General features: G+C 34.9%; 1 protein-coding gene across 1 annotated transcript in view; it reads right to left on the reverse strand.

Annotated features, from left to right (window-relative positions):
* AGPS (alkylglycerone phosphate synthase) overlaps positions 1-26,543 on the reverse strand; it is a 147,331-nt gene that overhangs the window by 7,043 nt on the left and 113,745 nt on the right. Inside the window, exons 17-19 of the mRNA XM_027865917.1 lie at positions 24,207-24,296; positions 15,881-15,980; positions 12,557-12,614 (exon numbers count right to left, since the gene is read on the reverse strand). Of these exons, the coding sequence (XP_027721718.1) occupies positions 12,557-12,614; positions 15,881-15,980; positions 24,207-24,296 (248 nt within the window). The remainder of the gene's footprint in view (positions 1-12,556; positions 12,615-15,880; positions 15,981-24,206; positions 24,297-26,543) is intronic.

Here is a 26,543-nt window from a genome sequence, read left to right on the forward strand (position 1 = left end):
GGTTTTTTAAAGGGTTACACAGCCTCATAACAATAAAGGATATCTTTGTCACTAAAAAATTTGTAAATTTGTCACTAGGTCTGAAAGCTGTGGATAAGTTTTCCAGCTAAAAACTGCATATAATATTTTTTCATCTTGCTACTAAATAATAATAATTCATGCAACACATATGACCATACTGATAATAAATGAATATGACAAATAACAAAATATAACAAAGATCAGCTAATTAATGACCAAGTTTTTGCTTTTCACTTACCAAATGAGGAAAACTACTCATTCTTTTTCTTTTTTTTTTCTTTAAAGCACAGCAGCCACCCATTTTAATTTTAACTGTTATGGAAGCTGCTTCCATAACCAGTATGCCCTTCCTCAAACAGCACCCTACTCACCCTCCAGAGACCACCATGCTAGTGCAAGACTTAGCGGCTGTAGCTTGAACACAGCTCAGAACCCCCAGACTCAAGAACTCCACCAGCCTCAGTCTCCACAAGTAGCAAAGATTACAGGTTTTCTGAAGCTGCTAATTGTTTCAATTAGTTTTTAGTTGATTCTCTAAGTATACCATTATATCATGTGCAAAGAGTGATAGCAGCTTCTTCATTGCCTATTCGGATCCCTTCAACATATTTTTCTTCTCTTACTGCCATAGCGAGCATTTCTAGGACAAAACTGAAGAACAGTGGTGATGTTATTTAAAGAAAAAAAAAGCAAGGACCTGTTTGTAAAAAAAATACAGCAGCTCTTTTTGTGCTGGGGACTGTCCATCATTGAAGGGATGCCCATCAATGGGGGATGGAATATTATTGTGCTATAAGAAATGACAAACAGGATGACTTCAGAAAAACCTGGAAAGACACACATGAACTTATGCGAAATAAAGTGAGCATAACCAGGAGAACATTGTATGCAGTGACAGCAATATTATACAATGAAGAACTACGAATTACTTAGCTCTTCTCAACAATACAATGATCCCAGGCAATCCCAAAGGACTAATGATGAGACATACTATCTGCCTCCAAAGAACTGATATTGTCTGAATACAGACTAAGGCATACTATTTTTCACTTTCTTTCTTTGATTTTTTCATTTGTGTCTTCTTATACAAAACAACTAATATGGAAACATTTAACATGATTATACATGTAAAAAAAAGAATAGTGGTGATAATGGGCATTTTTGCCTCAACCCTAACCTTAATTTCAAGGCTTGTAGCTCATCCCCGTTAAAGATAATGCTTGCTAATGGTTTTAGATAGATACTACTTATCATTTTAAGGAAAGTTCCATTTACTCCTATGCTCTGTACTATTTTTAACAGAACGAGTGCTACATTTTGTCAAAAGCCTTTCCTATATCTATTGAGATAATCATGTGTTTTTATTGTTATTGTTACTGATAAGGCCAATTATGCTGATAGTTTTCCTAATACTGAACCACTCCACATTCCAGGCATAAATCCCACCTGCTTAAAGTGTATAATCATAGTGATATATTGCTGGAATCTCCCTGCTTGTATTTTATTTAAATATTTTGCATCAACACTCATTGAGGAAATTGGTAGTTTTCTTCCTTTGTTTTTACTCTTCTGGTTTAGGTATCAGCATCATATTTGTGTCAGAAAAGGAATTTGGTAGAACTCCTTCTTTACCTATTTTTCCAAATAGCTTATATAGTGTTGAAATGAATTGTTCTTTAAATGTCTGGTAGAATTCACTTGTGAATCCATCTGGCTGTGAGGATTTTTTCTTAGGGAGCTCATTAATGGCTTGTTCAATTTCTTTTTCTAAGATAGGGTTAAGTATTCTATGTCCTTTTCTATTAATGTGGACAATTTATATTTTTGTAAACATCCATCCATTTCACTTAGATTGTCAGTTTTACAGGGTACATAATTGGGCAAAATAGCTCCCAATAATTGCTTTAATTTCATCTTCATTCATGGTGCATTTTCCCTTTTCATTTTTGATACTTGTAATTTGGTTTTCTTTCTTCTTTTTTTAAATCAAATTAACCAATGGTTTATCTATCTTACTGATTTCATAAAATCAGTTCCTAGTTTTATTTATTACTTCAAATTATTTTTACTTTTAAATTTATTAATCTCTCCTTTGATTTTCAGAATTTCCAATTTGGTGTTTAATTGGAGATTTCTAATTTTTCCAGTTTTTTAAACAATGCTTGCCCAATTCATTGATCTACTCTTTTTCTATTTTATTTATGTAAGCATTTAGAAATATAAAATTTCCCCTAAGTACTGCTTTGGCTGCATCCCACAAATTCTGTAATGTTGTCTCATTGTTGTCATTCTCTCTAATGAAATTACTGTTTCTATGATTTGTTCTTTGACCTACTCATTCTTTAAGATTAGATTTTTATCTCTAATTAGCTTTTAATCTATGCTTCCATGGCCCTTTATTGAATGTAATTTTTATTGCATTATGGTCTGAAAGGGTGCATTTAATATTTCTGCTTTTCTGCATTTGTTTGTGAGGTTTTTATGCCTAAACACGTGGTCAATTTTTGTGAAGCTAGTATATACAGCTGAGCAAAACATATACTCCTTTCTGTTCCCATTCAGTTTTCTGCAGAGGTCAACCTAAGTTTTCTAAAATTCTGTTCCTCTCCTTAAAACTTCTTTCTTATTTATTTTATGTTTAAATTTATCTAGTTCTCAGAGGGGAAAGTTGAGGTCCCCAACTAGTATGGTTTCACTATCTATTTCCTCCTATAACTCATTTAACTTTTCCTTTATGAATTTAGATGCTATGCCATTTGGTGCATGTATATTTAGCATTAATATTATATCATTGCCTATGGTACCTTTTAGCAAATGTAGTTTCCCTACTTGTCTCTTTTAATTAGGTCTATTTTTGCTTTTGCTTTGTCTGAGATCACGATTGCTACTCCTCCCTTTTTTACTTCAGATACATGACATCCCCATCCTTTGGAAAGCCGATTAGAAGCCACTGTAGAATGATGTGAGAAGATCAGGCGGCTTTTCTACATCTAATTACTTTGTTAAATGTTGTTAGTCAATTCCATAAAACACCATGTTTGGTAAAATGACACAGGAAACAACTTCACAGGAATAATGTTATAGTAACAGCAGCTCTTATTTATATAATATTTTAAGGTTTACAAAGCACTTTCCTTACAACAACCCTGCAAAGGTACAAGTATTAGTATCCCCTTTTTACAGATGGAGAAACTAAGGCAAAAAAAAGTATAGTTACTTGACTGAAGTCACAAAACTAGTAAGTGTTACAGTGAAGAAGCAAAACCAAGTTTTCTGACTCAAGGTCTGAGACTCTTCATGACAACATTCTGCCACAACTGTGGGATCAGGTAGAAATTAATAGCTTTACAATGAGCTTGGGCAGTTGTAAAATGATGTGTTGGAAAGGTTTTATAACTAGTTTATTTGTATATTTCTAAACTGAAAAATCTAAAAATAATGCTTTTTGAACCATAAGATGGAATTCTAGGAATTTACAAGAAAATGAGTAATTCCTAGAGAAAAAAGATTAAAACAAAAGCTGGAGTGAGGAAAGACGGGAGGACTTCTGGCATTGTGGGAGCTGTCAATCAGATTTCTAAGGTTACAGACCCAATTGTCATTCTTTCGTGGAAGAATAAAAGCTGCATCAAAATAAAGAAATAAGCAAGGCCAAAGCAGAACTGCTCTGAAATGAGATATACAGCAAGAATCCATAGCCATCCATTCCTAAAGTAAATGTATATAGTACAACTAGTGAGTTGAAAAAGAGAGAACTATATACCAAATATTAAGAAACATTCCATTTTCCTTTGAGAATTTCAAGGTGGATCACATGGTACAACATGTTTTGGAACAGAAAATACGGTACATATGAATATGACTTTATGGATATCTGGAAAAACTTGGGATTTGTATTTTGATGCTGTGAGACCTTTGTGACTATAGCACCACTCTTCTGATGGGACAAATAATCTTCATGTTAATGAAAAAGAAAAGTTGCCTCTGGACCATTAAACATTGGGAAATTTCAAAAGACCTTTTAGGCCTTGTGAAAGGCATTGAATGTCAAACAGAATATTTTGTATTTCACTATGGAAGTGATAAGGAGCTAGTGAAATTTACTGAGTAGGGGTATAACATGATCAGACCTGCATTTTAGGAAAAAATCACTCTGCCAGGTGAATGGAGGATAGATTAGAGTGGGGAGAGACCTGAGCCAGGCAGAACTACCAGCAGGCTATTTCAATAGACCAAGCATGAGTTGAATGGGTCTGCACCAGGGTAGTGACAGTATCAGAAGAAAGCAGGGAACAGACATATTGGAGAGATGCTGCAAAGGTGAAATTGACAGTCCTTGGAAATAGACTGAATATGGGGGAGTAAGGATGCGGTGAATGATAGTGAAGAGTTAAGAATGACACCTAGGTTGCAAGCCTGATGGTGCCCTAGACAGTAATAAGGAAATTCAGAAGGGAAGAGGACTTAAGGGGAAAGATAATGAACTCGGTTTTGGTCATGTTGAGGTTTAAGATGTCTACTGGAAATCCAGTTCAAGATATCTGAAAAGCAGTTAGAAATGCAAGACTGGAGATCAACAGAGAAGTCAGGGCAGGATAGGCAGATTTAAGCATCATCAGGTTAAATTAAATTCATGGGAGCTGTTAAGATTACTAAATAAAGAAGAATAGAGAAAGAAAAGGGCCCAGGACAGAACTCTAGGGACATTTATGATTAGAGAGGATAAACGGAATGAGACAGTGGCAGACTAAGAAGGAGCTAACTGGTAAGAGAATCAGGAGAGAGTGGTATCCTAAGAACTTAGAGGGAAAAAAGGATCAAGGAGGAGAGATTGATCAACAGTATCAAAAGCTAAAGAGAGGTCGAGGAAAATGAAGATTGAAAAGAGACCATCGGATTTGGCAACTAAGAGATCACTGGTAACTTCGGAGAGAGCAGTTTCAGGGGAATAAGATCAGAAGCCAGATTGTAAGGGGTTAAGAAGTGACAGGAGAAAAAGATGGGGGAACCTATTTTAGATGGCCTTTTCAAGAAGTTTGATTATAAAAGGCAGAAGAGATATTGGACAAGAGTTAGGATTGAAGATCAAGTGAAGGTTTTTTGAGGATAGAGATTTGTAGACAGTAGAGAAGAAGCCAATAGACAGTTAGAAATTAAAGATAAGTGAGAGTGGGGATAATGGGGGGGGGCAGTCTGTTCAGAGCAAATGAGATACAAAGGGATCCCCTGAGCAGGCAGAAGGGCTAGCCTTGGTAAGAAGGAAGGCCATTTCATCATAGGACACAGAGATGAAGGAGGAAAAAGTGACAGAAGGCATCTAAGTAAAAGAAGATGAGGAGGAGGAGGGAAGAAGAGGGACTCCGGGTGAATGACCTCAATTTTCTGTTTTCTGTAAAATACGAGGCAAGGTTCTCAGCTAAGAGGGTGGAGCGAGGAGGACCCACAGGAAATCTGAGGAGGGATAAAAAGTTTTGGAAGAGCCACTGTGGAGAGTCATTTTAGCTTTTATTTCCATCCCACCCCACCTTCACCTCTGCACCCAGTCTGTAACTAAAGGATTATAGGGCAGTAAGGATAATGAGAAAAGATGAGGAAAATGGGGAGAAAAATGCAGCACTACTTATTGAGGTAAATCCAGCTGCTCTAAGTTTAAAAGTGTAATTCCTTTCCCAAGCTCAATCAACAGTAATGATTCCCTTAGGATCACTGTGATAGAAGGCTAGATAAGAACACTGGAGAAGGTATGAACAGAGTTCAATATTGTTGCATTTTCTTTTAGCAGCCTTTATACAAACACAGTTTACCTTTCTTTAACTACAGGGGCAATATGGTATATATGGCATATAAAGGCCTGGACTACAATTTACATTCATGTTACAATACTTTACATTATAACAATAATAAGAGTAATTATAACCAGGAGCAGCTAGGTGGCCCAGTGGATAGACAGCCAGGCCTGGGGTCATCTTCCTGAATTCAAATCTGGCCTCAAACACTTACTAGTTATGTGATTCTGAGCAAGTCACTTAACCCTGTTCACCTCCATCCGTAAAATGAGCTGGAGAAGGAAATGGCAAACCACTCCAGTATCTCTGCCAAGAAAACCCCAAATGGGGTCATGAAGAATTGGACACAACTGAAACGAACAAACAACGAAAACAAAAGGATAACATGCAATAATATGTAAATTAATATTTTACCTTGGATATTGCATTGTCTCTATGTTGCATATTGTATTGTAACAGACAAAGCCAGATCAGAAACAGAAACTGTCCTTTAAAAACATTACAATTTCTTCAAATTCAATTCAACAAGCTTTCATTAAATGACTGCTGTGGGCAAAGGCACAAATATTTCCGTTACTCTTCCCTCAAAATTGTTAGGATAAATACATGGATATGGATTTGGTTTCATATTTTAAATAGGGTTATATTATATAACTTATTCGAAGTTTCATGTCTGAATTTTGACATTTCTTAAGTTAACAGATGAATTTAAATGGCTACTTGGATAATTCTATCACCTGGGAATAATCAAAACAAGTAACTAAGATTAGAGGTTTGCATTCCTGCAGCAGACTAAGGTTCCTCCTTCCTGAATCTCCTTTCCTATATTTATCTCACATACCTCTGGCATACCTGTTTTCTAGATACCAAATACAACAATGAACTAATTCCTGTTAGGAAGCTGAGGTGCCATGCAGCTGCTACAACAAGGATGAATAGGAAATGATGACAGCTTTCAACTCCTAGTTCCACTTAAATATTAAAAATCTGATTTATCTGTTTCGAAGGCTACACCTCTTGAGAGAAAAAATATTGTGCCATTTTGTCAACATGCCTCTATAGTGACAATTAATTGTACTAGGCTGTGATTTCCAAGTTATTCAGATATCAAGGTTGCTTAGGCCTCATAAAGTCTAGTAACACTTCTTAGGACAATGATAATTATATACATGCCTCATTTGGAAATTGGTAAATATCTGATAACTTCAGTTGAATACTGTTAACTTCCAAGAGTTAGTGATTGATTAAAGAACTGAATCTAGTCTCTATTAAAATTCACTGATAGTCATCTTTCTAATTGAGGGAATTCTAATGCACCATATGATAATACGCATGACACAATCTTTTTTTGAGTACACCAGAGATGATGGTCACATTAGGCCATAATTAGGACACACAAACTGACTTTTCACAGGTCGGAGACAATCTGTTAGCAATGATCTGCTTGCTACTGCATCACTGCATGAAACGTTATGAGGAGTCAATTATAATACCTTTACAGTAATGTAGAGTAGGGACTTCTCAAAGTGTAATCACTCAATGTTCAAATATCCTTTCTATACCAATGGTCAGTTTCATGTGCACCTGGGACAGGCTTCCCCTGTCACTCTGGAGAGAAAAAGTACTCTTTTTTGTCATTCACCTAGGGTACTAGCCTCTTCCCAAATGAGACAGGTCAGATGTCCCCTTTCCTGCTTGTCACCCAAGGAAGCTGACACTATGACTGGCAAAGTGGACCAAAAGGAGAAAAATAGCGTGATCATGGTGCTCTTTCTCTTTTACTCTCTTGTTACTGCAAGACACAGATCCCATCATTCCACAGGAAAAATTGTCATAATGGTTACTCAGGTTCTCAGGTCAGGTCAGACCTCCCAAAACCTATTTAATGCATAATGTAGTGGAAGTAGTAAAGAGATAAAGGTGGTGAGTTCTCATGAGGAGAATAACAGCAGGTTATAAGAAATTGCACAAAAAAGTGATGGCTATCATTTACTTATCACTGATACTCTCTTCGTGCCTTAAAGCTTTCTGTTATCTTTGGATCAAAGAGGGTTGAAAGTTTGCCTCTATTAATTTTCTCTGACCAATAGGGAAGATGGAAGATTGTGTGTGATATCAATTACACCTGGGGGAAAAAAAAAACTATTTCCAAAGGAGATGAGGAAAAATAAGTGATTGAATTCTGAGTTACGGACAGGGAATAATCACTGATAGCCTGCATTTTAAAAAATGCAACTTTTGAACTTAATTTCAAAAACAAGAAGGCAAAGAATATTTTAACACAACTATTTGGTTCATGTTTTATGAAAATTTCTAATTCTTGACAAGGGATTTTGTGCCTAGTTTTACAAGACTAATAATGTTAAAACCTAGCCATAAATTAAATATGCTTCTAGTATAGACTTTGTTGTTTAAACTGACCAGTTCTTCATTTACAAAAACAAGCTCTACGAAGATTAAGTTAAGCAGGCTTTATATTTCCTATAGCCTCGAGTCTCAGACTACATCTGTTTTCTTTGATACACAAAACCAGAGTTAAAATAGCTCCATTTATCACAGCATGATTGTAGGCAGACAAACCAGCCTGTCTGTTTCCAGATAGTGAAAGCAACTGTTATTAATCACAATTACAGGCCAAACACAACAAGAGAAATTGCATCAATATTCTCCCAACCCCCAACCCTACTTCTCAAAAGTGGCACTTAGAATGTCATGACAGGGGCTGAAGGTCAGCAAATAAAGAGGATACTATGAGTTTAATTCTGAGTAGTAAGTTTATGATACATTATATAAAACCGAGCCATATAGCCAAAAAAATGTTCTCCTTCCAGATGAGTCACATTCAACAGTTTATCTGTATAACTATCAGTCCCTGCTATTTAAAAATCAAAATACAAACTTCATATTAGTATATTTTCTATTTAAGTATCTGCTGTGTTATTATGCAGTAATCAGTACTGTATACATTAAAAGGAATACACAAGTAGCAATCCTGAAGAGTAATGTAACTTGGAATTTTAATTACAAAATTGCTAATAATTTTTAGAGTTAAAGAATCAAAGTTTATTAAAATTGGTGTTTTCCAACAGCAGTTTTATTGCTAGCAATGTAACAGAAATCCACTGCTTCTCCTATATATATAGAAAAAGACAGCACTTTCTACTGAATGAGACTTACTGTTGGCAATAGATTGAGAAAAAAAGTATTAATGGATGACAGCTAAATCTCTTTCAAACTCTTTCAAATAAATTGAATCTATTTCCTCAACAGTTGGAGTAAGATATAGTGTACTGATTTACTTCCCAGATTTTGTTTAAGAAAACAAATCCAACAGTTTCGGATGGAGTCACCCAGTAAACATAAAGTGTTTATTTCTGTTTTAAAGCAAAGTGTGCAGGAGATCATGTGGACATTAAACTGCAGAAGAACACTGAAATGTCTGGTGCTTTCAAGGTGTGGGGGAAAAAAGTGCTATTTCTTTTCACTTACTCAGTGTTAATTTCATTTTAAAACAATCAACATCTACACCTTCTCATATGTATTTGGGAATAAGCCTATTTTTCCATGATAAAATTCCATGGCACATAAAATAACTGCCTAATTTAGCTCTTAAAGCCAAGTTAGTAATTGTATTACTCTCATGCTACTATGCAGTAACAAACCTTCCATAAAATTTGAAAAATGATATAGATAATAAAAATAAAAACTTTTTCAAGTATATTCCAGCATGAATTTACATTTAGATTCAGATTTACTTAATACTTTTTTAAAGCAAGACATGGAAACAGGAATCTATGCATATGTGCATATTCTCATGTTTTTAGAGTGGTACCTAAATTATATCACACAATTTAAACAATATTAAATACCCAAAAAAAGGTTTTCTACTCAATTTATTAAATGGAATAAAAACCTTTTCTTGGTAAATTCTTATATGAGTAGGAAATCTACAACACTCATCCTCTAATGTATAACTAAATTAAATTATTTCATTATACCCAAGTGTATCGCATGATGCTCAAAAAAGTAAGCCAGCAGCCGAGGCCTGAAAATAGTTTTGTTACACAGGAAATTTTTACTGTAATCTGATCTGTTCTGCAGTCATTTTATAAATAACCCTGAGAAACATGAATCCAAACCAAAATAGTTCTGTCAGTACAAAATAAGCAGAAAATAAAATCATTCATATCAGTAACTGATATGTGGAAATGTGACATGTATGGGTAATGCACCAAAATGAACTAGAAACTTGGAGTATACATTCATTCATATTGTAGCACTTTAGTCATCCACAACATACTTTCAAAAATGTGAATTTTATGACCAAGTTCCTTTCACACAACCCTGAGGCACAGTAATCTCATGCTTAAAGTAAGAAAACATAGCATTCACTGCCTGGTCTACTAAATAAAAACTGCAGAGCTCTTGGCGCTAACGTACAGCATATCATGTTAGAGAGGGGTCAGAAAGACCTGCATTCATATCTCACTTTGGATACTTGGTAGATAAGTGGACCTGGGCAGGTAATTTTATCTCTTTTGAGTCTCAGTTTCCTCATCTGTAAAATAAAATTTGCAGTAGCTATCTAATAGAACTGTTGGGAGACTCCAACAAGATGACTATATTTAAAGCATGTTACAAACAACAAAGCACTATGTAAATGTCATTTATAATTCTTATTAGGTAATATTTTGAATAGAAAGAGAGGGGCAATTTAACATTTATCTTTAGACAACAAAATAAATTTTATCCAACGAACATAACATGGTTGAACTACTGTTTAACTTGGCTCAAAGGACATGAAATGTTTTCAAGATTTCATTGTTTATACTACTGCATGAAACAATTTTGCTTTGGCATTTATCTTCACTTGGAAGATGAAGAATAGCTTACTTGTAGCTACATCAGTAAATAAATTATCTATTATTTCCATACTCATGAAGACAAATGTCATTGAGATTAACACATACACAGCAAAGCCGTAGCATATAAACACACAAAATATACATCACGAAAATATTCCTAAACTTCATGATAGTCTTCTCTGTTATAAAAACAAAAAACTGCTTCTTTGCCTAATACAGTCAGTCAATGCAGTGGTTTTCTAAACAATTATATAGGATGGAGAAAAATTTAGAATAATTTATGTGGCTAAAATACCTAACATCTGTAAATTTTGACCTACACAATATTTATGAAAGCATAAGACTAAAATTGCAATATAATAGCAAAATTAGGATTTAGCTCTTGGCATATTACAAATTTGTTTCTATACTTTGAAAGGAATTTGATCTCTCTGCTCCTCTGTTCTCAATGTCTTGACTGCCTTTTGGTCATTCTAATATTCCTAAGCAGTTAAAACAGAGGGTAGACCAAGAGAGAAGAAGAACTCACTTTGATACTTCTCAGCAATTCTCTTAAAAACATTTGATAGTGAGGACAGAGTAAAATATCAAAAGTTTGAGTATCATAATTTCTTTTATCCAAACTTCTATTCTAGAAGCAGAGACTATTAAGAGTCAGCTTTGACAAACTAACACTACAACTTCTTTTTTCTTCACAAAATCTCTTTTCCTTCTATAACCTAAAATCCTATTCTAAAAAACAATACATTTTCAAATTATAAAAATAAAGACAGTACTTTCCACTTGTCCAAGAATATAATTAAAAAGGAAATATTTTTAAAGTAATTTCTAATGGAAAGAATAAGGAAGTATCTCTAAATGAACATCTTATTAGCCCTCTTCAGTTTCTTGCCGTATCCTTGGTGGCATCATGGCACCTCTCCTCTCCCACCTATCTCTGGGCAATACAAGAATATTCCCCAAATGGGTAAAAAGATAAGAGTACCTTTCCATTGTAAACTGGGAATAGGTCCTCTTGACTCAATACTATAGGGCTTCAGTGAGTCATATGAACTGGATTGAAGGTAGCTTTCTGTTTATTTAACAGGGGTCAGTCTCCCCTCATTACACACTATCTTTAATATCAAAATCCTGAAAACTAACTAGGTGACTGACCACTGGAGAACAGTTGATCAGATTTAGTACATGCATGTTATGGAATATCACTGTATCAGAAGAAATAATGACTATCAAGAACTCAAAGAAATGAGACATAAAGAACAATATATTCATTACAACTGTTATCATGAAAGACAATGATAACAACAAATCCATGGTAAAAACAAAGATTATCTTCTAAAAGGATCATGGAAACAAGCAAAATGATTTTAATATTATAACTATTTTTAAAACAACAGACAATGGGGTGGGGTTAAACAACTGATAAATAACAGAAAAATTTATCAATAAGTTTATAATCTCATACAATCATTGTTTCAATAATTTACATCTTTTCTTATTTATATAATTGAATCAGCTCTTTCAATGGAAGCTAAAGTAATTTAAAAAAAAAAAAAAACACTGGACTTGCAAATAACATGGGCTACTGTCCTTTCTTCCTGAGACTCAGTTTCCTCATCTATAAAATGGAGATGATGATGATAATAATTGCCTTACGTAGCTAAAAGCAGTTTTGCGAGGAAATTCTTTGTAAACAGGACTACATAAATGATAATAATGATGATGATTTTTCTACACAAAAAACTTCTATACCAATTCAATATTTCTAAAGAAAATCCAATCAACCATTATGTAATTCTATCACTAACATTAAAAGAACAGAACTGTTTAGTAAAAATGCACTTACAAATTGGGAATGTTATAAATTCTAAACAAAATTATTACCTCCATGATGATGTGACAGGCTTCCTCCATTGGCAAGGATTTCCTCTCTAGCAGCTGCCTGAATTTGGAAAACAATAAAATAATCTTTACTTAACCTTTACTTTGCAAAGTTAAGAAAGACAGAAAAGACCCAAGTTCTAACCAAAACATATATTTCCTGTGCAAACCTCAAGACTCAGAATTCCTGTTTAAAACCTCAACTATACCAGGAACTTTGAGATATTATACTACAGTAGCACTGCCCTATGCAAAATGACAACTATCAAATGCAATCTAATTTTTATAAGCATTCCCTCATTAAACTCTATAATCTCTACAAGTATTTTGAACCATAAAATGACAAAGAGGTAACAAAATCCATTTACTAGCTCTAGATTGTGAGACAGGCTACCTGCAAATAACAGGAAGCAATACCAACAAAAATACCAACTTCCCATTAAATTCATCACCATGCCTGCACAAAAAAGTATTACTCACAAAAACATCAGAGACTAATCATAAATGTCTCAGGGTTCTGCTAATGTGTTTCACCAGTTTAAGTGTTTTGAAAGGTCAAAGTATCTTTGGGTGACTACTGATATTTGTTATATTTATTTTTCAGCTAGACTTCAGGCTTCATTAAATCAATCAACAAGCATTTATTAAGCACCTACTATGTGCCAGGTGCTAAGGATACAAAGATAAAAGTAAAGCAGTCTCTGCCATCAAAAACTAACTATCAGGATGGGCAACATGTAAATATAATAAGGATATACAAAATAAACACAAGGTAATGGGGAGGGGGGATTAACAGATGTCAGGGAATGAGGAAAGGTTTTATTTTAAGCAAAAGTGAGAAAGAAGTGCATCAAGGCTCAGAGAAAAGAATTGGGAGTGCTCTGTGTATGAAGAATAGCAAGAAGACCAGTTTGGCTAGACCAGAATATATGGGAAGGGGAGTGATATATAATAAAGACTGTGAAGGTATCCTAGGGTCAAGTTATAAAGGTCTTTAAAAGCCAAACAGAGGAGTGTAGAATTGATCTTAGAACAAGACATAAAGAGGGAGACAACGGAGTTCACTATGTAAGTGATAGGATAAGATCCATGCTTTTTGAAAATCATTAGCAGCTATGTGGAGGGAAGATTGTCATGGGGAGACTTGAGATAAGGAGGCCAATTAGGAGGCTCTTGCAATAGTCAAGGCAAGAAGTGATGAGGGTAGAGGAAAGTGTGTGAGAGATATTATGGAGGAAAAAACGACAAGACTTGGCAACTGATTCATAGGAAAAGAAGAGTGAGGAACTTAAGATAATACTGAGGATTGAACCTGAATAACTAGAAGGATAGTGGTACCTTTCACAGAAATGGGGAAGTCTAGAAAAAGGGGAAGGTCTTGAGGAAAGATAATGAGTTATGTTTTAGACATGCTGAGCTGAGAAGCCTATGGGGCCATCAATGGTATATGGAATTTCTGATGAATTTTGACACCTTCTCTGCATCTTAATCTCAGAGAACTGTTTATATACACAAGTCTATAGAGCTAATTTTAACATATTATTTAATATATTACTTTCTCAAAGTGGGAGAGGCAGCTAGGTGGTATAATGAGAGTGCCGAAAGACCTCACTTCAAATCCTGCCTCAGACTCTTACTAGCTATGATAACCCTAGGCAAGTCACTTAACCTCTCTCAAGTCTCAGTTTTTTCATCTGTAAAATGGAAATAATGATGCCTACTTTATAAGGTTGTTGTGAGGATCAAAAGAGATAAAATATGGATAGTGCTTCAAAAACTCAAAGTGTTCTATAAATGTTAGCAATTATTATTTTGAAGTATAGTAAACAGTAACCTTGAAGTAATCCTCCTATGTTATGGCCCAACCAAACTCTTTTTGAAATTCTATGCCTAGTTTGTATGAAAAGTTTGAAAGATAAACAGTGAGATGCAAACAACTAGAATAAATGAAATATCAGAAAACTAAAGTTGCAGAAATTGGGATCACAGCCATCTTTCAATTATTCATTATTAGATTATCCTTGGTGCCTGGGAATTTGCTCAATCAATCAATAAACATTTATTAAGTACCTACTATACACCATGCAAAGTACTAGAACTCTTAGCATGGTACAGTACATATATCAAGCTGCTAAAATTCAGGCTGGGTTAGGAAAAGGTCAAAAATGTACCCAGTACAAGTTACACATGTGCGTGTGCCAGTGGTGTGCATTTCAGTCTTTTAAACCCAAATGACAAACTCTTCCCCATTTTCAATTCAAGATTTGGGTGTCTCAATATTCATGCTGTGATGTGCTATCCCTGCTCAGAGATGTGACACCCTGACAGCAGAAATGTCCCTGAAAGCCATCTATTTAGCTTGCCACACACTTAGTATTTATACTGAAGGCCAATAAAGACCAACATAAGGTATCCAAACCAATTCAAAAGGCTGAAAATCTCAGCTTTCCCTAAGTATGGCTGAGCCTCCCCAATTCATGCCACCAAACCTAACTATTGCCCCTCTTGCACTGGAAGGAGGTAAAAGAAAAATGGAGAAGGTGATACAGAGAACAGACATCCTTCTGCTCTCTCTTTCTTATCGACAGAAGATATCCAGGCTTTCTCAATTTATGAGAACTTCTAGAACTTATCCCTGGCAATTGCTGAGGATATCCTGTACAATACTGGATTATTTGTGTTTGCCACTCTCCGCTAGCATATATGATTAAGAGCTAATTCTACTTTTCTTAGGAGAAAAAAGATGGTCAATAATAAAGCAATAACTAAGTTCAAATATGTAGGGAAAAAATGAGAGGTAGCATGATATAATGGAAAGAGAACTGGATTTGGAGTCAGAACACCTGAGTTTGAATCCTAGTTGTTTGTAATTACCTCTGTGACCTCAGGCAAGTCCCCTAACTTCTCTGGACCTCAGTTTACTCATTTATAAAAAAATGAGGTTTTGTATAAAACCTCAACACAAAAATGTTCATGATTATCACTAAGGCAGAGTACATAAAAATATTACCGCTATCTGGCTGACCTCTATCTGGCTGACCTTTTACCATCTGGATACATTCCATTGCCAAAGTGATATCATGGGGCTCCAGAGTCCTCTGTGTTTTTCTTTTGCATCCAATGGCTATATGTTAAGAACAAGAGCAAACTCTGCAGCCAAGGCATTAACACTAGAGAACCAGTACAAGGGAATGTTTATGGTGCTTCTATGGACTAGTAACTGAGATAGTAATTTATGACTAAAGATCACCAAGTTAAGCACCACAAATTTGTATTATACGCTGACTAAAAATAATTAAGGGAAATAAATTCTTTATTTACAATTACCTCAGTTTGTTCAAAGACAGTCAGAGGGTCACTAATTCCTCTGTAGTTAAAGGCAAAATAGAAGTAGATACATGCACCTGCATCATAAGTCTGTGTCACCCTAGAAGACAAGAGAAAATCAAAAGAACTTTAGTATTACATGAAATAAAGGATCATAACATATAAAACTATTAGATTTTTACAGCTAAGATCATTTTTAAGATTGCTTTAAGCTATTTTCTCATTCCCTATCCAATTTCCTTCTCTGCTGCAGAAATTTTTTTAAATTACTTTTTCATCTAACAGGAATCTAGATTAGCTCCCTTTAGTGCTAGTGCCAAAAACTGATAAACTAAAAAAGCTTTGGGAGAGAAAAGGATCTTATTTAAGTGTAACTTTAATCAATATTAGCCCTCACAAATTTAGTCATCATTTTTCTGTTTAATCTCATATTGTTAAAAGATTATACTGGAAAATAAAACAGAAGTCTTCCTTTATATTTCATTAGTGGCATTGTTGTTTTTACTGCTCTTATTCAGAAATAATAGGAATGAACTAGTAGCTATACCTGTGAATATACATTTGGTACACAGTCAAGTTTTTTTTTTTAATTAAATAATCAAAATGATGACATGAAAACTGAATAGTGTGTGCATAACTTGAGAGAAATGTGTTAAACTAACAACAACTTAAGGAGCACTGTACAATTTCCTATTCTTCCATTCAAGTAAATATACGCAATTATTTCCTCATGAGAATGATATTAAAAAATTCAGACTTATCTACACTATAAACACCACATTGGTATTCTTGCGAAAGGAAGAAAATAACTACCAATGACAAACAGTTATATGGTGAAAGAGTAATCTTACATGAAATAAATTTTCCTCCTAAAGGAATAATAAGTGCTAGGAAGAAAATGGAGCCATGTAGGAAAAACCCTAAATAGAAACAGAAAAGCTAAGCACAATGTAGTATATTGGCTCTGCCATTTTCCAGGCACAGCTCAGGGGACCAACAAAAAAATCTATGGGCAAAACTCACAATGACTGACAAAGACTTGTGCAAGGTACGGTTTTTCAAAGCTATTTTCCTTCCCAATTTATGGAACCTTAGAATATATAAAATGCTTTGAGTTCTTTGGGAAAAGCCATGCTTTAAAGCAAGATATAATTATTGGTATTTGCCATTCTTTAAAGATATTTTATAAACATTAAAAATATATATGTGTAATGTATGTATCTAAACATAAACATAAACTGTGTCTTTTTTTTAGCTATTTCAGGATTAAGAAAATTAAATGTCAATAGAAGAAGCTGATGCCGAATGCAAAATTACCCGCTTATTTGTAATAATTTAAAATAATTTTAATGGAGAATTATGAAATCAGAGTTGTTTTGCATTAGCCATATCCTTTTCTCTCACTTTCTTCAAAACCCTCTGCAATCTAGCTTCTGATTTCATCATTCAAATAAAAATATTCTCTCCACAACTATCAACGATCTCTTAATTGAAAAGTTTAATGGCCTTTTCTCAATCTTCAATTTTTTTGACCCCTTTGTAGCATTTCACACTCGACCACTTTTTCCCTCTTCGATGTGTTTTCCTTTCTGGATTTTTGTAATACTGCCCTTCTCATTCTCTTTTGCTTACTACATCAAGGTCACTAACTACAAAGTGCTCCCAAATCATTCCAATGCTCTGTCCCTAGAACCTCTTTTCCTTTTCTCTCTAAACATGGTGGTCTCATTGGTTTCCATGAATTATTAATTACCTCTCTCTCTTTTTTTTTTTTTTGGCTAGGCAATGGGGTTAAGTGACTTGCCCAAGAACACACAGCTAGTTAAGTGTCAAGTGTCTGAAGCTGGATTTGAACTCCAGTCCTCCCGACTCCAGGGCCAGTGTTCTATTCACTGTGCCACCCAGCTGCCCCTATTGATCACCACTTTTCAGAAGATTCCAAGATCTACTTATCTAGCCCTAGTCTCGCTCCTGATCTACAGTATTATACCATCAATTGCGCCTATTAAACATTTCAAATTGGATGTCCCATACTCATCTCAAACTCAACACACCCAAAAAGAACTTGTTATCTTTCCCAAGTTTCTGTTATTGTCAAGAGCACCACCTTTCCAGTCATACAAGTTTACCATTCTGGTCTTGATTCCCCTTTGTCATTCATCCCACATTTGCAAAACACTGCAAAATCTTATAATTTCTTTCTCTACATTCTCTCTTGCATACATCCCTTTCTCTCAACTCAAAGAGCATCTACTTCAGGTCCTCATTCCCTCTTGTCTAGGCTATTCCAATAGCCTTCTAATTAATCTCCCTGACTCAAATCTCTCAATCCAACCCATTCTTAATTCAGTTCCAAGCTGATGATTTTCCTTAAGCATAGTTCTGACCACATCACCTATCTACTCAATAAATTCCAGTGACTCACTATAACCTACAGGATCAAATTCAAAGTGTTCTATTTGTCATTTTAAACTCTTCAAAACCTTGTCCCTTCCTACCTTTCTAGTCTTCTTATATTCTACTCACTTCTATAAACTCCACAATCCAGCCATATTTGGACTATTAGTTATTCCTTACATATGACTCTCCTCTTCTCACCTCAGTGTCTTTGTAATGGATGTTCCTTATGCCTGGAATACTCTTTTTCCAACTTCCAACTTTGAGAATCCCAGGCTTCCTTTACAACTTAACTCAAGTACTACTTCCTCTAAAAGGCACTTCCTGGTATTCCCAGGTGACCACCATTCTAAGATCACCTTCCATCTACTTTATATTCCTCTTGTATGTATTGGTTCATATGTTATCTCCTGCATTAAAATGTTTTTGCTCATTGTATCCCCAGCACTTTGGACAGTAACTGGCACACATTACATGTTTAATAAAACTTGGTTGAATGATGGATATCCTATGTGCTGAAATGGTATTACCCACCACATACCCCCAGTTTTAAAAGACCCAGATGAAGGCCTTCAACCTAGAAGGGCATGAAAAAGAATCACAAAGGAGCTGCAAGACTCTTGAAGCGTTGACATAATTTCTAGTATAAAGTTTTCATAAATTTTATCATACTTTTATTTCTTGGAGAATTACAAAAAGATTAGACTGTTTGAACTTTTACTAGTCTTTCTGAAAAGTAGATAAAAGAGTTTTTATTCATAGGCAATGAACAAAAATAGAACCTGGTACTTTTAATTTTGACAAATATTAAAAGAAGCCTAATTGGTCCAAGGAAGAGAAAAATGCCTTCTTGATAAGTTTAATGGACTAGCTAACAAGTACTTTTTAAGTAACAGCTATGGGTCTTTTAGACCTTGCCCCTGCTCTTAAGGAGTTTATAATTTAATTGGACACAAAATAACAACAGAAGGCAATCCTAGGTTATATAAAATGAAGGGTGAGAATCTGCAGCAGTAGCTACACTTCAAAGAAGGAAAAGACTGTTGTGGGCTGACAGGAAAAGATTCATGGAGAAGTTGCCTTGAGTTGGATCTTTAAGTCAGTTTAAAACTGTGTTGGCTTAGCAGAGAGGAAAAGTAATGCCAGAAAAAGAGAAGTGCATCACAGAAGGAGCAAAAACAGACATGAGTTTGTTCTGTGAGACAATAAAGGCCAAACTAAATGGACTAGGAGATTCCACGTTGAGAAACATACACTCACACAAAATAAGGTTGAGTAAGTAAAATAGGCTCAATTACTGCAGAGTCTAAATTCCAAGCTGGGCAGTTTGGTCTTGATTAAAGGAAGAGTCATTGTAAACACTTAAGTAAGGGAGTGATGTGAGGGAAAAAAAAGTAATTTAGGGAGATTAATCAGACAATAGTATGTAGGATAGCCTAAAACAGGGAGAGACTGAAGGTAAACTAGTTAGGTAGCTATGGAATGAACCCACGCATGGTGATAAAGAGAATGGAGACAGACATAAAGTGACATGTCCAAGAGAAAAAGAATGTGGTGGTAACTTCAACTCTCCACATGAAGTACAAAATTTAGAATAAGAATTTTAGGTCTAAATTTTAGGAATGACTAAAACCATCTATCAGACTATGTGTAGCATAACTAATCTATTCATTTCCATCATCTTTAGGCCTGCTTTGACTTTACTGATTAAAATAGGCTATGAAGCACTTTGAAACGAACATATCAACTGCATCATGATTTAGTACACACAGATTAGCCTTTAAATGTCAAATGACTTTTTTTTTGGGTACAAAAGAAATTAAATATTTGTCTAACAAATCTCATTATCTTCCTATCTTTTATAAAGCACAAGTCACCCTGGCTATGCAAATGTAATTAGCTGAGGAGTTTAAATGAAAGCAAAGGTAATCATACTCAAATCTGCAAACCCAATTAGCAAGGTTCCTGCAACGAATTCAATTTAGCAGAAGTAACAAATACAGAGGAAATACCCCTTTTACTACATAACACAAATAGAATCCAATCTAAAATTTTAATGGTCTTTCAGGCCAAATGTTAGGTGCCTTGCAACAGAAGAAATAAGCTATTCAACAATGCTTAATTTCTTCTGCTGCTGCCAATTTGCCAGCTGTGCCTTTTTCTAATGTTAATTCACTCATCAAAAAGATCCACTGAATTTATAAATTTTTAAGCAAAAATTTATAAAGTATAAGACAAATGGTAGAGATAGTACCAACAATTGGGTTTCTCTTCCCTTTGGAGGTATAGGAGAGGGAAGGCGAAGGGAAGGACACTAATTTCTATCAGAAGTCACTGAACTTAAACAAAATCTGAAGTAACTGATATAAAGTACATACAGATTAATTCAGTTATAATATCCCTATTTGACACGTACCTATATTAAATACATAAAAGAAACTGAAGATACCTATGATTAAGCTATTCAAATACTTTCATTATCTAAAAAACTCAGACTTTGCTGCAAAGCCTAGTGGACTTGGACTTTATACAATACACTGCGTTCAATTTTCAATAGATAAATGGGTGATGAAATTTTACACTGGGTTGTTTCAAGCTTTTGATAATATCAGTGGCCAAAGATCATGTTCACATGATAGAAAATACCTGATGATAAAGAAGTCAATCTTGAATTTTTGGTTATTTCAACAGCCAATTCAGTTCACAACACGTTTGAGCACCTCAAAGCATGATGAAAAGTCTCCAAATCAACTGGAAAAGTTGACATAATGGCTGCCAAAAATCAAAGGCTATTCTTTAATTTCAAAAAGATCTGTGACCTCCGATATATCAACTATAAGTTCTGAATGAGTGTATTCGCTAACCAAGAATTCTATGCCATAAAACTTTAAGAGGGAAAAAAGTCCATCGAGTGGTAATTTGCATTCAAATACAGAAGATGGCTTTTGATAAAATGATGAACAAAACATATGAATCGTTATACACTGAAAATAGAGCCCACAATTAAATTATTGCCTTTCTTCTATAGTGGGATTTTTATGGTAAATTTGTTTTATCTTTTTTTAAAGAGTTTTACAAAGCTTGTCCCCAAATACATATATACATTTGGGTGTATAATTATAGAGAATGCTCTCTTTTCATTATATCACAATGTTGTTCAACAAAATAAACCAACCATGGTTAAAAAATGAACACCAATAAGTTAAAATAACCACAGACAGTAAGCATGGATTCAGTGAGGCACTGCAAAATCTAAAAGTACCTTCTGACTTATTTAAGTTCAAATTAAGCTATTTCATTTAGTATTAAATAAGTACATTTTACTATTATCAACCAGACACCTAATTAACTTAACCATTTCATTTCCAGGCATTCTGAATATATTAAAACTTGCTGCAATTTTCTTTTTTTTCTATTTTAATTTTTTTATGGGTACAGGGATAGGGAGATATTTTTTCTTGCCAGGTAAAATCTCAGTCGCTCTTTGGGGAAAAAAAAAGGCAAAAAGAATTGTAGAAAAAATATACCCTGAAATAAAAGCTGTCAATCTCAACTGTCAAAGTTTTCTAAAGTTTTAATAAGGATATGAAAAATATGGATTACTAGATATGATGGATGAACCTTAATATTTAAGTTATTTTCAATATCAAAATAAAGCAGTACTAACAACCTAGGGTTTGAAGGGTATTTATTAATTAAGTCTCTTGTGAAAGTAAAATTTAAGAAGAGCTCCCAGAACTTTTAACATACATTGAGGATAAAATACTCATTTAAAACACCACAAGAGGTACGAAGGCAATGCCATCATCCTCTTATGTCAGTCTATTTTCATGATAATCGTGTAAGAGCCTCAATTGGTATTTTTAAAAGTGAAATTGTAGTAGGAGGGAAAATAATGATTTTTTTGCATTTAACTGAAAATTAGAAAAAATAGTTTATCAAAAAGCTATCCTTCCAAAGTTACTGAGAATATTTTTATACAAAAAATGACACAATAGATGCTCAAAAAATACTTATTAAATTATATTCTTTTGCCCCTCTATCAAGCCCTCTATTTCCATTGATAATATTAGCATTCTCCCAGTGACTTGGGCTCAAATAATTCAGGGGTCATCTATGGCTCTTCCCTTTCCTTTATCCATAGGAACAAGGACCTATGAATTCTCCCTTCAAATATCTCCCATGTCCTTCTCTTTCCTCTCTCATTCCCACTGCCAGCAACTCAGTCCAGACTATCATTACTTTAACCTTGCTTGACTGCAACAGATTTCTTCCTGGTGGCCTTGCATCTCATCTCTGTCCCCATCCATTCAGCCTACATGATTTCACCAGATCAATTTTCCAAAAAATAGTTTTTGTTATTTCCCTAACTCAAAACCCTTTAAATGCAGGTCAAATGTGCAGGTCTTGCATTCAAACCTCTACATCAGTTAGGTCCCTCTCTCTACTTTCTGCCTTTATCACTTTTGGTCCACACCTATGATTTCAATGGCACAGGGAACTCCTGGTGAGGAAGCACCTGTCACTGAACAAAACAGTAACTATTACTTAACCTAAAAGCCTTATAGAGTTGCCTAGGGCACTTTGGTCAAATGACCTGCCCAGAATCACATTACTAGTGCACATAGGAGATAGGACTTGAACCCAGGCCTTCCTGTCTTAGAAGCCAGCTCTCCAACCTCTCATTTCACATATTACTCTCTTAACAAACATATAACATACTGATATACATATATACTATGTCTGGATATATATGTATATATAAAACTCAATGTATAAATATTTATTACAGTAACAATTAGCCTGTAAAAGAGAATAAAAAGAAAAAGAATGTGGCAGATACAAAAAAAATCCTAAAAATAGTGAAATTACTTCCAGAATAACAAATATAAAACACCACATTGCAAATACATGCAAATTACCATACCACAAAACAAAATAAAAAACCTAGAAAGCCCTAACAAATGGGTATTTTCCCTTGTATATCTAGTACTCACCACTAGGAAAAAACTCATTGAGAATCAATGTTTTAATGATTCATTAGCACTGGACTGGAGATAGGAAGCTGAACAATAGTTTGAAGATCATTTTGCTATGTATGTGGCCTTTTCACTTCAAATGAATAAAAAGAATAATTAAATGAAATACACTAGGAAGTTACACATGCAGGATGTTTCAATGGGTTTTTAAGTGTCAAAGTACTACCATTTCATTTATCATAAGATCCTTTTCTCAAAGTCTGACCTGCTTTCCATTCACTCTCCATGCCACTCAATGCTATGACTTTTTAGAGAGGTCAAATGCTCAAATCAATCTTGTTATACTTGGTTGCCTGGTGGGTAACACAGAAAATAAATGTCAGAAGGCTAAGTGAGTACAATAGTAGTTTTTCTCTACCACTGACAAGATTAACTTACAATGCCACTTTTACAACTTATAAGTTGAACCAAAAAGGCAAGTTCACTAATTAATTTTTGTCTGAAACATTCTTCCCATATTCCATCCCTTACCCCCATTCATTTAATCAACAAATGATTAAATGGTTAACAGGTGGATATCTGCAAAGAAAAAAATTTCTGTTGGCTGCATGGTCAACTTCCAGTTACTATCTATAGTATGAGAACTGTTCTCACTGTCAGGAAGAGGACAAAATCATGGCCCTGACCTCAATGGCAAGATTTCTTGCTACTATTATATTACAAACCTGGGCTACAGCCCCATTTTGCTGTCCAGGAAGTTTAGCGCCAAAGCAACAATAAGACATCCTGGTCCTGAACTGAATGAGTGGTAGTCGAGGTAGGAAAGCATGCCAAGCAAAGTGGCACTGAGGGCCCTACACAGAGGGGCAAATTATGCTTCCCTTCCACTGGCAAAAATAATACTGAATTGACTGGCTAGACAAAAGGATTAAAAAATAAGAAAAACTTACCTGCATGTAGAAAGAGGCGCAAACTGGACACCTTTCTCTTTGCACTCTCTTGCTATTCTTTCCTTTACATTTCTACAGAGATCTATAACCCTGAAAAGAAGCATAATTACAGAAAAATCTTAAGTTTTCTAATAAATGGCAGAAATTCACATAAAAGATGATTAAGCTTGCAAGCTTTCAACTGGAAATCTCTTTAGCAGAACTCTATACCATGATAATCCTAAGATACTATAAGTTCCTGACATAACTTTCTTAATCAAGGAAAGAAAAATTACATTCAACATAATTTTGTTAAGCATATTGTATTATGTTACACTTTGATGGATCTGATTGTATCAATGCCAAGTAATTCCTTCAATGGTACAGATTTCAAGCTATCATTCCTATCATTCTGTACAACTCTTGCTCATGTACTCCTACAAATTTGTTTCTGGGGAAAATGGGAAATTGTCTAGATCTCTTGACATTTTGGAGAAACAAAAAAGAACCAAGGGTCTCCACTGGTTATTCCTCATTCTTACTATATGACTAGCCCACTTCCTTTTCCTGTCTTCCTATCTTCCTATCTATCTATCTGTCTATACTTTCTCCTGTGCAATTTTTCACTGGGCTTACTAGAAAAGGGGTCTGGGCTTCCTGACTGACCAGTAATATATTACAGCCTATTTATCCCCACCTTTTCACCGTCCTTGAGTGACACTCAGCTGTAATTCTTCAAAACAACCACCACAATATCACTAGAAAAATACTAGAAAAATATGTTAAAAATGTGGACCTTTGTTTCTAGAAGCTTAGAGTCATTAAAAGCATTGCAGTTTCTAAGAGGCAGTATATAGTTCACTCTCCACCTCTTACTTAATTCTAGGCCTAGTTCACTGTGCATTCTCAGTATATAGGTCCAAAACCTGTATACTGATAGAACAAGCTATATGAGTTGTCCTCTCAACTGTGTATCAAAGTCTGAGCAAGTCATTCTTCATCTGCTTACTTTTTTTTTTTAAATATGGATAATTAGGCTGAACAAACCCTTTTGAACTCCTGTGGATTTCACTTTGATGTTCCAAAATGTTCTAAGGTTGGATGCCATCAGCAAAATGTCATCTACATACAGGATTACTGAGAAGACCTCACCATCTACAGGAAATCCCTCTCCCATTTGGACTTTGTACTGTATATACATCCAGGGCCATCTCCAGTAGTCCTGATCGGTAACTGACCACTGCATTCAGATGGCTACAGAGGAGAAAGTGTGGCTGGTGACTTTGCACAGCCCTCCCTCACTCAAATCCTATTCACTTGCATGTCATGGCATCATCTGTCTGATGTCACGGTCCTCTTTGAGAAGAAAGGACAAATAATAATAGCTGTAGCAGCAAAAATTTGTGGCATGCGTGTAGTTCCCTGTTTTATACTTTATTCACTTTTAATAATCTAAGGCTTGTTCAAAGTCATCTGTAGTTACAACTTTCAAGCAGTATGATTTGATGTGTGTGTGTGTGTGTGTGTGTGTGTGTGTGAGAGAGAGACAGAGACAGAGAGACAGAGACAGATAGAGACAGAGAGAAAGAGACAGGGAGAGAGAGAAATACATTTTATAGTCAACAAAAAAATAAGCACAGTGCCATCTTGTATTTTCTATCAACCCTTAGGTAATTGTATAACAGTGAAAATGTAGTCAGGTGTAGATTTAAAAAGCCTTCCTGTTTCGTTGTCGTAACTTCACTGAGGATACCTTCAATAGACATGAAAATTATCCTCATAAAATTTTGTAGGGATGGGATAGTAGGTATACTGGTCCTAGTTCCAATATTTTCTCATTTGCCTATGTGGTGATAAGGTTCACCACTTTTCCAAATGTTTGATATCTTACTCACTTTCATATATCTTGAAAACTGTGTTGGTTCCAGCAAGAACACCCTATGTATAATTTTGTTCCTTCTTCCCATTTCTATTTTCTTTAGTATAATTTCTAAATCTTCATTAGGTACACAGATTGGGAACTGTGATTCTACAGTCCAAATGTGAGAACTTCATGGTTATCAATGCAGAGAACAAGTATTTTATAGAAATCTTGAGAGATTTTTTTTCCCGTTTTTCACCTTTTCATTGTCTTCTTTTAAGTATTTGTATCATAGCTCTTTGAAATTTGGCAATCTATTTAGCATATGTGGCAATTATCTCTTAACCATTAACCAGAGTATCTGATGAGCTAAAAGTTTTCTTACCCCTTGCATCTCTCCATTTACTCTTCAATCCAGTGGCACTGCCCTCTTTGCTGTCCCTCAAATAAGACACTCTATCCTCTCACCTTGGGGCATTTTCTCTGTCACCCATGCC

Source organism: Vombatus ursinus, unplaced genomic scaffold (genome assembly GCF_900497805.2).
Source record: "Vombatus ursinus unplaced genomic scaffold, bare-nosed wombat genome assembly UNPS02014779.1, whole genome shotgun sequence".
NCBI classification, from domain to species: Eukaryota; Metazoa; Chordata; class Mammalia; order Diprotodontia; family Vombatidae; genus Vombatus; species Vombatus ursinus.